Raw genomic sequence first — 16,678 nt, 5'->3', positions numbered from 1 at the left:
TTTCCATGTTTGCAAATCAACACTGCAAGGTAATAACTGCAGGTAATTTTTGACATATACAGGGTGTCAAAGAAAAAGCGTATCTAGCTTCTTCTTCTAAAGATAAAACAAAAAGTTCCTATGAACATATGCCCTAAAATGCTTTCCGAAAAAATTACAGCCCTCAAAAGGTTAAATAAAAAAAATACCGTACGATCGAAAAAAAACGGTGTCCAGTAGGCTGGGAAATGACGATCGATGACATTTCCCATATAAAATGACAGCGATCTCCATTTCAGAGCCATCGCTGACGCCGTTTTTTCGAGGACTGCCGTTAGATTTCTAGACGGTCTTCTGTCTTACCTGACAAGCAAAACTGACAGGTAAAACTTTATGTGTACAGGGGGCTTTAGCCACAACCTGTACCAAAATTCTCGAGTGACATTTGTTGCATTAGTTTTTATGCGGTTTCATCCACAAAACAATATATGTATAGATAGGTACTGATAAGTTGAAGGGTCGTTCTTTACCCCCACCACCCGAAAAGTACGAAATGAAAATTTCACGGATTATTTAAACAAGGTTCATTTAATCCGGTACTTAGTATAAATCGAGATTAGCAGATATCACGGTCATTTTAGTGCTAAAAAGTTTGATATTTTAAAATTTAAGGAAATCAAATTTTTACGTGAGTGAAAATGACTAGTTGCTATTCTCACTGATAGTTTTTGTGATATAATTCTAGTTTTTAAGTGCATAACTATTTTTCGATTGTAAGTATTATTTATTTTTGCAAAACTACCATTTTTATTGACCCTAAATCATATTTTTTTGTTGATGGATTATAGCAAAAACAAAAATTTGGCCATAAAATTGATGTGAAAGTAAATTAAAAAATGTGTGATAAATTTTTCTTTATCTCTATTGATTGGATGTATTAACAAGCTACAACAATTCGCAGATTTGTTCCAAATAACAACTTAGTTAATCTGGTATCAGTGTCAAATTCAGATAATCTACCCATATCAAACAAATAGTTTATCACAATTCAACTTGAGTACCTGTACACTCATATTTTACGCAAGTGTGATTTAAAAAACATATATAAACGTTTTCTGAAAACGATTACTTAAAATTGGCGATTCAAACACTAAAAAGCGGGCCACACACGTACAATTTAGTTGACCCAGCAGCTGGTTAATCGAAATTGACTATTGCAGTGAATAGGAACATATGAGGAGCAAACTTACTAAATGCATTTTGTTCATTTTTTAAGATTTTCAACCAAGGGTGGCATTTGCAAACTACATATACAGAGTTAACAATATTATATCAGAAACGACGTTCTAAATTCATTTTATCCCATTCGAATTAAATGGCAAAAATACCTTAGACATTCTAGGAACAATACATCATAGAAATCTTTTTTTTGATTTTGGGTTTTCATATTTGATTGGCTATGAAACAAGAGATGCCAACATGATGGATATAAATGATAATTCGTCTGTAGATCTAACAAGTGTAGATGAAGAGTTGTTCGGAAGCGGTCCAGTAGAGATAGAAAGTTATGGTGAGAAGAAATGGACCAGAAAGCATTTAAGAGTGAGTTTTAGGAAGTTGATTTCGAGGAAATCCTTATTTTTAGGCTTTACCCAAGTAGCAAATTTTATTTTATAAAGGTTGTATAAACAGCTGTGTGATAATTTTTATAGGATACCTCAATTCATATAACGTGCTATATGACCGTAACATGATAGCTTTACAACTAAAAAAGGCCCATTTTTATACAACCGTTTAGTAGTATAGAAGTTCTATAAAAAGGATATACAACTCTTATGCAACTATTTTACACAGCGTTATTTGACTATTATAAAACTAGTTTTATTGTGTATTACGTGGTCACATCTAAGAAACAGAACAATAAAAACATTTGATCATTTAGCGAGGTACAAGAGTATTTTATTTTTTGCCGAAGAATATTAGGAGCAAATTATATTTTAAGCGGAGACTTTACTCGACAATGAAAATGGCGGGTAGAGCCAGAAGGTACAACAAATATGTAAATAAAAAATCATTAATAGGGTTTGAAAAGTAGGGACAATTTTTGTTGCGCCGAAAATTTTACTGGTAGATTATAGGTATGTATTTGGCAAAAAATAAAAGCGCTTTAATTTCGATTAAGGTTTACATATAAATTTAAACAATAAAATAAAATAAAATTTTCAAAAATTTTTGTTTTTAATTTAAGTAAACACTTTATTACTGTTATGTGGGAATCTTATCATAAAATAGTTCTCAAAAATAACATTTTACAATTTATTTTGATGTTTTTAATTTTGCTTCATATAATGGTGGCCATAGGCCATACAAAAATTCTGCCTTAAACATAACGAATTATAATGCAACCATTTTATCATAAATGAATCCCTTTAATAAGTCTTTGTTGCAAAATAAAACGGTATAGGATAAATATCTATCATTACGCAGAATTTCCAGGCACTATAGAACTATTTTGGACATATTGAGATTTGTGACAAATAGATGTTGCAAAATCTCATTTGATTAGTATTTAAACTAACAAACATGATCAGATTTTCATGGATTCATGCACGCAATGTATTTCATGCGTGCCCAACGAGTGAGCGGCAACCTAAGGACTTGGAAAGACAACAATAAAACAATACAAACATTTACTACAGTAAAACTTATACATCAACGTGGCAACAATGCTTTGAAGAAGCCAGACAACCCGAGAGATTTTGGCTTTTGAGAACCCAGGGAATTCTGGGGATTATTTGCCGTAATTTCGAGGAGTTTTTTCTTACATGTTCTTTATAACTACCACTGCGTTTGTTAACTTTTTTCCAACTTTGTCCAGAATTCATAATAGCTGTGATTGATTATACTCGTACGTAGATATTACTTTTGCAACAACAACAATAACAAACTAAATAACTAGGTATACCATTTAAATTAAAATGAGGTTATATTATACATTACCAGTTTTATAATGTAGATATTACAGCGAATTTATTTTGTTAATCATAATTTATTATATAACAACAACACCAGTTATATAGCCTTATATTATCATATAAGGCTATATAACTGGTGTTGTATACAGCACCGTAGTTTAACGCAATAAAACATTCTATCATACAACGTAATACAACTTTAATAAGACAAGTTTAAGTAACTAATATATGATCTTGTGACTACTAGTTATATGAATATTATAGAACTCTTACATCGTGGGTATAAGAGTCTAATAAAATAATATGTTTGTTATCATATAGCATTGTCTTATTAAGTGTTATATCATACAAAAGAAATTATCGTTTAATGCGTTATAGGATACGTTGTAAAAACCACTAGAAAATAGTTTAATATGACAACTTTTATTAAAAAACAGAATGGTCGAAACCAACGCTTAATAAAATCAAGCAGTCCTTAAGACAACGCTATTCGACTGTTATAAAATAATTCAATCCTTTTAGAATTTCTCTTTGCTACTTGGGTAGAAGGTTTACTTTACACTAAACTTTGAGATATTATTATTTGTATATCTATGATTTGCCAGTATCCATAGAGTACAGGACACAAAATTATTGAAGCTAAGCTAAAATTATACTTCGTGAAAAAACCTAGGTAGTTGTGTAAATATAAAAGTGAAATACACTTACAATGTCTTTAAAAATGTATAGCCATCAATTTTAATATAGATTTTACAAAAGACAGAAATATTTCTTGTAGCTTTTGAGTCATTGCAAATTTTACAATAAATTCAAGAACATTTTAATCCTTTAACGCGTGGATTACACATCAAATACCGGTAAACTTGCTAAAGTATGTATTTGTAAAGATAATATTATTGAGATAATGCTTATATTTATCGGAATTGTTAATTGTTTTATTGTAAAATCGAAAAAAGCAAATATTCGGATTTCAGGCGTCGTATAATCGCTGTTTCTTTGATTACATCGTGACAAAAGAAGATCGATGGGGTAGAAAAAATATACAGTGTGATTATTTGAAAGTGATTCAGTAGTTAATTCAATTTTTTTATCTTAAATGAGATAGTAATATGTGTAAAAATCGTTGGCGGCATGTAAATAAAAAGGTAGGAGATATGTAAAAATAATAATACAGAGCAAATATTACTTTCGATTTTTGGTATTTTTTAAATTTTTATTTGTATTTTTATTTTGTTGAGATATTAATCATTAGAGTCATTTTAAAACTGTACCAATATGTTTTGTGTCCTGCATTCAAGGAATGTTGGCAAATGTTAGAATTACGATAGAAAAAAAAGGGCGTCATAGACGGCTGGGGAATGACGATCGATGATAATTTTGGCGAGGTCAAAATGACGCTAACTCTGTGACACCCTTTTTTTTCGATGAAACGGTTTTTTATTTTTCTTTTATTTCTTCATATTAATTAATTTTCTGTTTCTTGTAATAATCTTGTGACATCATATCAGGGTTAAAAATAGGAAACATAATATATGGAGGTTTATTATTATATAACATTATTATACTCTTCATAAAATGTGTACAGGGTATTCTGAAAAACTTCTATACCTATCAGGATTCATACTTATCTGATATTTGCGCTACAACTTTGTTGGCAAAATAAGCGTATATCATTCTGTATATGAGATATTTCAATCTTATATGGAACATAAGAACAAATAAAATAGGATTTTGATGTATTTTTTTTATTTTAGTCTCAATTTGAAACATTAGAGCTGTACAACCTTTTTAGAAAATACACTGATAAAATAAATTTTGGATATTTTTCCTTGTTCCTCATCTTGACATTTTTTCTGTTCCTGGCGCATACGCTGATATTGATTGCAGAAAATTACACGAATACGGTAAGTCTCCCTAAAGCCCTGGTCTACACAAAAAGATTTACCTGCCAGGCGTACTTGTTCTTACAAGAGAGCTGCAACAAAAGTCAGTTTTAAAAAGGCTGAAGTCATTTCTAAAATCAAAATCAATACCCCATTTTTTTATCTATACAGGGTGTTTCAAAACAAATGCGAAAAACTTCAGGGGGTGATTCCTTGTTCAAAATAAAGGGTAGTTTGCTTTATAAACGTTGGGTCAAAAGTCAACCATTAGGGCGATATCGCGGTACAAAGATGGCGGAAAAATAATGTTTTTATTTTTTATCATGAAAGCGAAAAGAGATAGACTAATGAAATTTTACGGAAGCATTACTGTTATGAAAACATACTTTCTGGTAATTTTTTCACTTTTTTAAAATGAGTGGAAGGGGTTGAAATAAACTACCCCTATCATTCTTGTTAATGAAATTTAAAGAAAAATCTTATCAAACACATGCAAAAAAAATTAATTTTGATAGTTTAGTTTATTTAGAAACTTTTTTATCTCTTGTGTTTCTTTGATAAAACTCGCCGATTTGAAATTAAAAAATAACATGTAAAGCATTACATGTCAGGACAAAAAACATTTTTAGATAAAGAATCTAGTGGGCAGCTGTAATTTTTTTAGGAAAAAATCTAGTCGGCCGCTGTCACTTTTTAGGATGTTTCTATTATTGTTTTATTTGACATTACCCTACTGCAATACGTTATTATCTAGATTATTATTATTATCATTATTATCACTAGATTCTTAATCTAAAAATATTTTTAGTCCTGACATGTAATGCTTTACATTTTATTTTTTTATTTCAAATCGGTGAGTTTTACTAAAAAAATACAAGAGATAAAAAAGTTTCTAAACAAAGTAAACTATCCAAATTAATTTTTTTGCATGTGTTTGATAAGATTTTTCTTTAAATTTCATTAACAAGAATGATAGGGGTAGTTTATTTCAACCCCTTCCACTCATTTTAAAAAAGTGGAAAAATTACCAGAAAGTGTGTTTTCATAACAGTAATGCTTCCATAAAATTTCATTAGTCTATCTCTTTTCGTTTTCAAGATAAAAAATAAGAACATTATTTTTCCGTCATCTTTGTACCGCGATATCTCCCTAATGGTTGACTTTTGACCCAACGTTTATAAAGCAAACTACCCTTTATTTTGAACAAGGAATCACCCCCTGAAGTTTTTCGCATTTGTATTGAAACACCCTGTATATTAATTTTTTGTAGATACAGATTAGAATAAAATATTATACCGTATAATCGAAAAAAACGGCGTCAGCGACGGCTATGAAATGAAAATCGCTCTCATTTTATATGTAAAATTATATGGGGAATGTCATTGGTGTTCATTTCCACGCCAACTGGACGCCGTTTTTTTCGATCATACGGTATAAACAACAATAATAAACAATAAAAAATAAACGCATCAATGACATAAATCAGAGGGTTTCTCGTTTATGAGCAGCGGTACAAAGATACGGTTTTCACAGTTCATACTTTTTTTGCAACTAAAGATGGTAAAAACCAAACACCTTCTAACGTTGGACACATGAACATTTGCCATCACGTGTGGAAGACACACTTGTCAATTGCAATATTGTAGAAATTTGTGAAAAAATATTGTTTAGAACGTTAGTTAAACTCATCGTGTAGGACCAGCTTAAAGTAAATTTTTGTAAAACATACAACAAATAATATGAATATATTACATCAACTTTGCGTGATTTCAAAAATGTAATATAGATAAACCATAAATACAATTTTGTAGCAAAATTCCATTTTTTATTCTTTTAAACTTCAGTAAACTTAATGATATAAATGATAAAAACTCAGAGGTAAAACTTTACGTGTAGACGAGGCATTAGCAGCTATTTGCAAATAAAAAAAAACATTTTTAGCAATAACTTAACTTTTCTTTTAGGACAATTTAACTGTACTAATTCCAGATCTCACAGTATACGCAAGCATAACATGTCTCTCAGTTATAGGGCTCTATTTTCTCGAAGTAACTGTCAAAAATCAAAAGGAATGGTCATATTTCCCTACCACAGCCTTCATAGCGTTATTTATAGGAAACTTTTTTGTTCCACTGTACCACAGTTTTGTGGATGTACCGGATGGGTACTACTACACTCCTGCCTACACGTTTCTACTTATTATAGCTTGTTACGTGTTTTTTGGGGTACCAAAAAATTGGATTGCAACTATGGCAGGGTTGCTGGTTTCAGCTGTACATGTCATTACAGTACTGTTTATATCTTATGATACATTGGATACGGATAAGAAAATTAAAAGAGTAAGTAATTTTTTATAGAAAAATAGGAAAAAATTGAAAATTTTGATATTTTTCGAATTTCTTTATCTGCATAATAATCAGTTTTGGGTATTAGAAAAATATGTTAGTTATTTTTAAATCTATTTTAAGGTATTGTAATTAGAAATTATTTATAATAAAATTGCAATTATCTAATACAAAATGGAAATATAATTGTACAATGGGGATTATCTTAATCTTGTCTTGTTAAATTCTGACATGTTAATTTAAATAATTTACGGTGATTGACAGACAATAAAAATTATCAACTGATTTAAAAAAAATAAGTTATTCGTTCAGTTCGAGCTATTTTAGTTTTTAAGTGCCAGATGATTATTTATTTTCAAAATTTTGTAAAAATTTTAATATCTTTAGGTACAGAATTTTTTTTCAACTAACAATGATCTAAAGGGTACTTATTTTTTTGCCTTGAGATTTCGTATCTCTTCGTTTATAATAAGAATAATAATTTTGTAAGTGTTTTAATTTTTTTTTCAAAATTGACTAAAATGAAAGATTTATTTTTAATTTTAATTGAGTAGTGGATCTTATCCATTCTTTTTCTTAATGTATTTTTATTATGTTCAAATGTTTAGTTTTATTAGGACATTTTAGGTTTTTTCAGATTCAATTTATCTGGTGTGTTTCAACGGACTAGGCTTGTATTTCCGTTCCTTGAATGAACTAGTACAAAGAAAAAGTTTTTTGGACCGTAGAGACTGTATAGTGAATACTTTGCAGCTCAAGCATGAAAAAGAACAAGAGGTTAGTAACATAATGCTTCATGATCGCCTGGAAACTATATGTAATAGATATAAATCCATTTTTTATTTATTTAGGAACAACTTATGTCAAGTATAATCCCTGCACCTCTGATATCCAAGGTTAAAGAAAACTATATCCAAATTCAAGATGCTTATTTAACGTCTGGGAAACTTTTGCAAGACGACAGGTATGTACGAGTATACAGAGTGTAAAGAACTAGTGTACCAACCTTAGCGGGTGACGATATTACAGATAAAAGTTCCTATATAAAAATATGTTTACCGCGGAAAAACTGATAATATATTCTGTTTATTTTTAAGAACATTGACTGTGATAAGTGATATTATTTTTCAGCCAAAAGCTGTTAGAAACTCACGATAATGTCACCATTCTTTTTGCTGACATCGTCAATTACACTGTCATGACGAAGAAACTGAACATAAACGCATTATTAGAAACATTAAATGAATTGTTTGGTAGATTTGATGATGCTTCAGACGTAAGAAACTACAAAAAATTGAACAAAAATTTTGATAAAGAAATATTTAATACATTTCAGAAACTTAAAGTCATTAGAATTAAGTTCTTGGGAGATTGTTACTATTGTGTCTCTGGATTACCTCCAAATCCTCCAGAAAACCCTGCTGAAGCCTGTGTTGATTTGGGGTTGAAAATGATCAACATCATTGCCAAAGTCAGGTCAGATTTTTTTAATTTTTATTTTTGAAAAATAAAATGCTGAGGTTATGATATTATTACTTTAAAATATAGACAGGAGAAAGATCTAACAATTGATATGAGAATAGGAATCCATACTGGAAGAATCATTTGTGGAATTATCGGAAAAATCAAGTATCAATTCGATATATGGTCGAAAGATGTAGACATAGCCAACAAAATGGAGAGCGAGGGAAAACCAGGGTTTGAAAAAATGAAAAACAGAAATATTCTAGTTTTTAACTAAATTATTCATTTGTAGGAAGGTCCATATAACAAATAAAACCAAGGAGTTACTTGAGAAGCCCTATGATATAGTACCGACAGATAAAGGTGAAACAGTCGCTCAGTTTAAACAGAATGAACTTAAAACGTACCTGGTCTCGCCAGTAAGTACTTGTTCACGATATTTCTAGTGTTCTTGTTAATAAAAAACTACATCAAATACTCAATAATTTGTCATCAATTTACTTAGAATGGAACATTCTAAACTCTTCAAAGGAAAATTGGAACGTTCTAAACTAAAAAAAATATGGTATATTCTTAAAGTCTCAAAAATTAAAATTGAAAATTTTTATTTTTGGAACATTATTAAATAGAAAATCACTCTAAAATTGGAACATTCTACAGTTTATTAAAAAACTAGAACAGACTCTTTAAATAATTTTATTAATTTAATTAAAATACCTGTTTAAATATGCTTGAAGAAAAATATAAAAAAAGTAAGGTTCCAAAAAAATGGAACAATCTAATTTTTTCATTGGAACATTCTAAACACTACAAATAAAAGTTGGAACGTTCTAACAAAAAAAATTGAAAGACCCTAAATGTTCAAAAAGATAAAAAATTTAAAAAATTAATTTTTGGAACATTATTAAAAAGAAAGCATTCCAAAATTGGAACCTTCTACAGTTTTATTTTGCCTAATGGGTTTCAGATGCCCGAGCATCCTAACACAATACCGCGCAATAACCATAAGGTTTACGAACCCGAAGATAGCCACATTCCTGCACAACCTAGACCTTCACTCTTTCGAAAAAATGGCATGCCTCCATTAAATTTGGCTCACCTCACCTCCGAATTGCCGAATATTGCCGAAGAACCTGTTTCAACTTTGACACTAATCGAGAGTAATAATATTGACAACGACAATGAAAGGTATTTTTTCTATTAAAAAGTTTGAAATTGTTTAAAAATTATTTGAGAACTTTGAAAAAAAATGGCATGTTTTTTTAGAAAAGCTATATCTAATGGTGACGCAAATGGAAGAAGAAACACTGTATACCAAAGACGAGCCAGTTTGAGATTTAGAATAAACGAAGAACGAAGATCCACTTCTGATATTAAGCGAAGAACTGCTTTTATGAACAGTAATTTTAAAAGATACATGGAAACCACAGCTACAGTTGATGACGAAATGGAGAAAGCTATAAATAATATGTCCTTTTCCAAAAAAGAGTAAGTTAAAATTTCTTTTAGGAATGTACAAACATATCGATAGTTTTGTAAATATCGATAATATATCGATCTATCTAAAAATATCGATATAAATATCTAAAAATATCGATACGTTTTAAAATCGCATTTTAAAGCATGTATTTTTTCAGTCAATATATTAAAGAAAAGGAGATAAGTAGTTTATTAATATTTCGTAATAAGAAAAACGAGCTTGCTTATGTCAAATTGACAGATCCAATGTTCAAATACTACGTTTTGGGACAGGTAGGACTCTTACTATGCATGTATATTATTGAAAACTTAACACTGAAAAGGTAAGTAATGATATGAGTGTTTTATACGAAACTTTTTTTGCTTGCATTGCAACTATTTTGTGATTGAGTTTAATCATTATTTTGTACATTTTGTTGTAGAAATACTTGGTGGAGACCCGAAATAGTCATATCACAAGCAATTCTAATTTTTGTTCTACTACCTAGTACCTGGACATATTTTTTATATCTTAAATACAAAACTAAATTTGGAGAAACTCTTCCTAAAAATATAATTGTGAGATTTCTGTACAGGACTTCTATGTATATAACACAGAAATTTTGGGCTAGATGGCTTATATATACTGTGGTGTATTGCCTGTTTGTTACTTGTGTTTTGTTGGAAGTTGTAAGTGGTATTCTGTTAAAAAAAATATGTTTATTATTGCTATATTTTTATATTTTTTAGTTATTATGCCATCTAGAATCAAACGAAAAGAACGATTCCCTGATTGCAGGACATTGCCTAGTACCTTGGGTAAATAGTAATACAAACATTTACTGCAAAATTTTAGATTTTTTAAAATTATGATTTTTAGAGTATGACCCAGGCCTGCGCTCTGACGCTAATAATGACGTTCTTATTTTTGAAAATATTTATTTGGATCAAACTATTATACGCAGTTATAACTACGGTGGCTTATGGGTGTTGTATAGTGTTTTTTGTCAATTATATTTATAGGGTAAGAATTTATACTTTTCTAAATTTTATTTTTAAGAAATTTTTCAAATTATACAAATCAAAATATCTCTAAAATGTGGAACTTTCTAAGCTACAAAAAAATTGGAACATTCTAATAATTAAAAGTAAAATTGGAACGTTCTAAATTTTAAATTGGAACTTTCTAACTGTTTAAAAATAGGTTTTAAACAAATTGGAACATTCTAAATTAAAAGTGGAACGTCCTAAAAGTTTCAAAAAATATGCTTTAAAAATTGAAATTGAAGGAAAAAGTTAAATATTCTAAAAATGAGAAAATTGAAACATTCTAAACCTCTAGATTTAAATATTTAATTTTTGGAACATGATTCAAATTCTTACAAGAATTCATTTTCAGAATAGTGAAACATTTAACCCATATTTATCACCTCAAGCTGCCCATATAATGAGTGTTGTCTTTCTAACATTCACCTTACATTTGATTGACCGTCAGACAGACTACATGAACAGGTTAGATTTTCTTTGGACCAACAAGCTACTGGAAGAGAAGAAAAAAGCCAATGAACAACAAGCTGTCAATACTCATATGTTAATTAACATTTTACCCAAACACGTAGGTAAGTAAGGATATTTTAACATAGAATTAACTTATCTGAGAGTATTTTTAATTAGAAAAATACTTATTCATAATATTATATTTGATGTTTTCAGCTAAAATCTATTTAGACGTGAATAATTCAAGTAATGAACTTTACTATGAAAGTCACAATAATGCTGCTGTTATGTTTGCTTCTATGATATTTGATGAGTGCTATATGGAGAATGAGAACTCATTTCTTACTATGATGAACGGTTATGTTACGGATATAGATACAGTAAGTATATACTACTATCAGAAAATTAGCAATACTACATTATATTTATCTATTAAAGCAGTATTAAATACAATATAGTTTGTCCAACGACTCTTTGCCTCTGAATTAAAATGACAGACACAACTGTCACTGTCAGAGACCTTTCCGTTGGCCACTTGCTTAACTCCATCTTAACTCTGACAACTGACATATTATTTAAGTTCCTTATTAGATTATTTTTAGTTATTTTTGATATTTTTGTAGTTGATTAATCGCAAAGAATTTTCCAAAGTAGAAAAAATTAAAATAGCCAAATGGACCTACATGGCTGCGTGTGGACTGACCATTCCCACTGACAAAGATACAGTGGCGTACGAAGTGGAAACCCATCATACCAGTACGCCCTTAGATACGCTACTGAATTTCGCTTCTATGATGTTCAAAATATTTCGAGCACATAACAATTCTATGACTGAGGTGCATTTAAGAATAGGTAAGAATTTCTTAGTATCTATCCTTAAGGTGGCTACACACAATACTGCAAGCTTGACAAGCACGCACGAACAATCTTTTTGTACAAGCATGTACCTTCGCCGCCACATGGTACATGCATGCTTGAACAAGCTTCAGTTTATGCCGCGAAAAAGAAGAAGGAAGTCCGAAGAAAAAGAAGAAGGAAGTCCGCGAAAAAGAAGAAGGAATCCTGATTTCTTTCCATATGTTAACAAGATATTTTAATGATAATTACATATCTAAGTGTTAAAAAATAATGTGTGTTTCAGGAATATGCCATGGTCCAATTGTTGCTGGTGTGGTAGGATCCAAAAAACCTTTGTATGACATATGGGGAGATGCTGTTAATATGGCATCGAGGATGGACAGTACCGGCATGTTAGGTGAATATACTGTTATAGTCTATAAAATGAATAACTTTGAATTTTGACCGTTATTTTTTACCAACATGGCAAATATAAAAGCCCTTTATCCAAAAAGTTACTGATATTCTTTAAAATGAGTGCCTGATCGAATCAGATAGGTAACTCTTTTTACTTTCGTAAAATAGAAAAGGAAAATAATAAACCACGTGACAGTTCTTCCTCTTCTTGCAAAAAAAATTAGGAAAATGTCATAATTGACAAAGTAAAATGTCATCAGCCTTTGACATTTCTAAATATCAAATGTCTCTAATTGAACAGCCTCGACTCAGATTTATGACGTCACGCTAGTTAGATACCACGGATTAACAAATATGTTGTAGAATACACGGAAAACATAATTATTCCTCGTACTTTAGGTTTGTATTTTAAAAATGATATCAGTTTACATGAAATATACATAATATACAGTTAATAAATACAATATATATAATCTATTTATAATAATTACTTTGACAAATAAACTATGATCTATACAAATGTTCAAATGTTTTACAATATACAAATAATGAATGAGATTCATAAGATAATGGGTAATATGTAAAATATATTTTAAATTTTGGTTTTTTGAAATCGATCTAATTTAACAAAAATATTCAATATCTACTAATAGTGATGTATTATTATCAAATATGGCCGACTTAAATTCCGGTTTATCAGTGTCGTTCTAATTTTATTTCACAAAATTTATATGTATATTTTGCAAAGCATCAATGTTCGAAAAAATTATATTTGCAAATAATACAATATCATAGGAAAAAGGCGTCAGCGATGGCTATGAAATAAAGATCGCTGTCATTTTATATGTAAAATTATTCTAAAAATTTTTGTTATAGCTAACGTTTATAGCCTTCATCAGTGTTATGTCATATGAAAAAAGGTAATGTCGAATATAATCCTAAAATTACATATACTTTGACAAGGAATAAATTATGTTTTCCATCATTCTACAACATAATTAATCCGTAGTATCTAACTAGCGTGACGTCATAAATCTCGCTCCGGGGCTGTTCTATTAGAGACGGCATCAGCATGGCCGCAAGTTGCTAACCTAATAAAATTAACACTAGAAAAGCCCGCGGGAACTGTCAAATTCAAAGTTATTCGTTTCACAGACTATAATAGGTGTTTTTAAAGAAGATTAGTTGAAAGGTGTGAAAGGGAATTACAACCAAACCAAACCAGAAAGAAAGATTCAGTTGAAAATATACTTTTATTTTTTTTTTGTTTGGGTAGGTAATGGATTTATTGAGTTTTTCTATTGTTGTTTAGGTAAAATACAGGTCCTGGAATCCACAGCTGAGGAAATCGAAAAATTAGGATACGAATGTGAAGAAAGAGGTGTTAGAGAAGTAAAAGGAGCAGGAAATCAAATGACATATTTTGTCAAACTCGACTCAAATTTTGATTTAGTCAGGCGCAGATATGACGCTTCCGAAGAATGAACCACGAGTATACTTTATGTGCTCTCTTTATTATTTATTTTTATAGTTATTACAAAAAGTATCACCAATACTAATGCTCATATATGATTAACAGAAAGAAGAACTGTAGAAATCTATTTCTACGTTATAGCCAACAATATTCTGTATCTACTTAGGTTCATTTGGTTTTTAATTCCTGCTTAATATTGAGATTCATAAGCCAATGTAAATATGATTTTTAGGTTATTTATTTGCTAGTAGTTAAAGAATGTATCACTGATATTTTACATTATATAGGGTATCTGCTAAAGAAGGTATTTGGTTGTATAGTTCCACTCCAAAAACTCACCTATGAATATTTTTTTGGAAAAAAATATTGTTAAACTTTTTTTACATTTTTCTTGACATTTTTTGGGAAGGTACGTCATCAAGGGTACCTTGTATATAATATTTATAAAACTATATTAACATTTTATTAGTATTAATAATAATATTTTGCTGTGTTAATAAATTGTGTTTTGGTTTTAAAATAGTATATTAAAGCCAATGTTAATTATTAATTTTTCCTTTCCTATTAGTCAGTATTAGTTGGTATTAGTAAGTCAGAATTTCTTACATTAATTGACGGTTGTGGTCAAATGGGAAATGTCTTCGATCATCATTTTTAAGCCAACTAGACGATTATTTCAAACATACAAGCTGAGTTCGTTCATAGTGCTCTGAGAAATCTAGATAAACAAAGAATAATAAATTAAAAGTATTCCAGGGGAAAAGAGAGGAAAAACCTGTATCGTCTCTGATATCTGTCAGGGTATTGTTGAAAGTGTCATCTTTTTGCTTGAAGTTTTCAGGTCGATCAAAAAAAGTCAACGTCAACGATCCGACAAGGAGAAAAGTGGTGTTCGAATAACAAATTATGGGTCACCAAAAATTGTTTTTGTCTCCTTTCAACGCACACTTTAGAAAGAAAAAGAGATGAACTGGAATACTGAAAGAACGTCAAGGCTTTATCTGTCACTCTTGTCAATAATTTATCGGTAAGGAAGATTCCTAGAAAATCGCTTGTAGTCAAGTTTTCAACCATTGCCAGTTCTCCCATAAGAATTGTCATCCACCTGGTCTGATAAGTCTAGCGTGGGTTTGCCAAACACCTCAAACCTGGTCCTGCCCCCAGCGGGGCAGGTACACATGTGCTTCATTGTTTCGTCATCTTCCATACAGAGTCGGCATTCGGCGTCTTCCACTAGTCCCATCCTCTGTAGGTGTGATCTCAGCCGGCAGTAAATTACTAGAGTAGTCTGATTTCATTTTATATTATTAATTACTCAAAATCTGAAAAAAGATTAGAGAGAATCCCAAGGGAGTGATGACGAAGACGATATAAGATAAGCTTATATTAATTCAGTAAGAAAAAAATATCTTACGATATTTTCCCAATAATAAGGTGTCGGAATGTCTGGGGCTTTCTTTACTTTTATCACCAATTCCGGCAAAGAAAACTAGCCCAAGCCACATCACACAATGTGCGAATTCTATATCACTCATCGATCTGGATATATTTACAAAAAATTGCGGCTGACCGCAACGCATATTGTGACTTTTTTGCGAAAGTTTCGATGTTAAAAATAAACGTAGCCAAAGACGAAAGCGATGATACGTTCCTGGGTGCAAGATGAATTCACCGGAATCGGCTGAGGATTTCCGGAAGTTCGAGATTCTGTGGTCTGGACTGTCACGTAGGCACGCTTTCGATTCTGGTTGAGTCACGGTCGCGTACGTCTGTGCCGCAAAGGTTTTGATTGTCGGTTTTGGATGATTAAGCAACACTATATGATGAGGAGGTTTAAAATTCGGGATTTCACGGGCAAAACTATTTCAAAAATTCTATACTTATGTCCCAATAGAGTTGTAATTAATAAAAATTGAAATTTCTAACAAAGGGAGTTAGATACTAGATACATACACCGGGTGTTGCATCGTCGGACGGGACATAGGAAATCCCATGTAAATTTTAATGGGGTCAATTATTGGCTTCCCTAATTATTTTAGAGAATAATTCTATTTAGGTTTATTGAAGAGCACTAAAACCCACATTCAAAAGATTTAGATATTTTTGATTAGCTCGTTTACGAGTTATCGCCGATTTCTTTTTAAATATTTCTCCTCTCTTATGGCCCTGTATTTACTTATGAGCACCAGTCAAGGTAAAAGATAACTGTCAAATGAAGTTGTCGTTTCAGAAATTTACCTATTTAGTGCTTTATTATTATTGAAAACTTATTCCTACATCGGAAATCTTAAAGATATATTTATAAATACAAATTAATATGAAATTAAAGTAAAATAAAGTAATCAATTA

At 30.4% G+C, this 16,678-nt stretch overlaps 1 protein-coding gene across 6 annotated transcripts; it reads left to right on the top strand.

Annotated features, from left to right (window-relative positions):
• The first annotated feature begins 553 nt into the window (after window positions 1-553).
• LOC115878992 (adenylyl cyclase X E-like) lies at window positions 554-14,821 on the top strand. 6 transcript variants are annotated; one of them, XM_030895607.1, is made up of 22 exons: window positions 554-752; window positions 1,256-1,357; window positions 1,449-1,581; window positions 4,709-4,858; window positions 6,802-7,176; window positions 7,810-7,959; window positions 8,034-8,146; window positions 8,314-8,458; window positions 8,519-8,658; window positions 8,731-8,880; window positions 8,939-9,065; window positions 9,614-9,834; window positions 9,913-10,134; window positions 10,284-10,448; window positions 10,548-10,794; window positions 10,855-10,923; window positions 10,985-11,128; window positions 11,504-11,723; window positions 11,818-11,981; window positions 12,225-12,453; window positions 12,743-12,856; window positions 14,168-14,821. In XM_030895607.1, the coding sequence occupies exons 3-22, from the start codon at window positions 1,459-1,461 to the stop codon at window positions 14,338-14,340; spliced, it is 3,441 nt and encodes a 1,146-aa protein (XP_030751467.1). In that variant the 5' UTR covers window positions 554-752; window positions 1,256-1,357; window positions 1,449-1,458; the 3' UTR covers window positions 14,341-14,821. The 6 variants fall into 6 exon arrangements, with proteins under 6 accessions (XP_030751467.1, XP_030751469.1, XP_030751466.1 ...); XM_030895609.1 differs by lacking the exon at window positions 1,256-1,357; XM_030895606.1 differs by lacking the exon at window positions 1,256-1,357 and having other exon boundaries at window positions 1,419-1,581.
• The last annotated feature ends 1,857 nt before the right edge of the window (window positions 14,822-16,678 follow it).

The sequence above is a fragment of the Sitophilus oryzae genome, unplaced genomic scaffold, assembly GCF_002938485.1.
Source record: "Sitophilus oryzae breed Bouriz unplaced genomic scaffold, Soryzae_2.0 scaffold_154_pilon_pilon, whole genome shotgun sequence".
Classification (NCBI taxonomy): Eukaryota; Metazoa; Arthropoda; class Insecta; order Coleoptera; family Curculionidae; genus Sitophilus; species Sitophilus oryzae.
Note: the sequence above shows the minus strand (reverse complement) of the source record. Positions and strands in the feature narration are given on the sequence as shown.

Bases quoted from the DNA above. Each gene is read 5' to 3' on its own strand.
- LOC115878992 (XM_030895609.1), top strand. From the start codon at position 1,459: ATGATGGATATAAATGATAATTCGTCTGTAGATCTAACAAGTGTAGAT. The intron at 9,835-9,912 runs GTATTTTTTCTA...ATGTTTTTTTAG, and splicing joins ATTGACAACGACAATGAAAG to AAAAGCTATATCTAATGGTG. The intron at 12,857-14,167 runs GTGAATATACTG...ATTGTTGTTTAG, and splicing joins GGACAGTACCGGCATGTTAG to GTAAAATACAGGTCCTGGAA.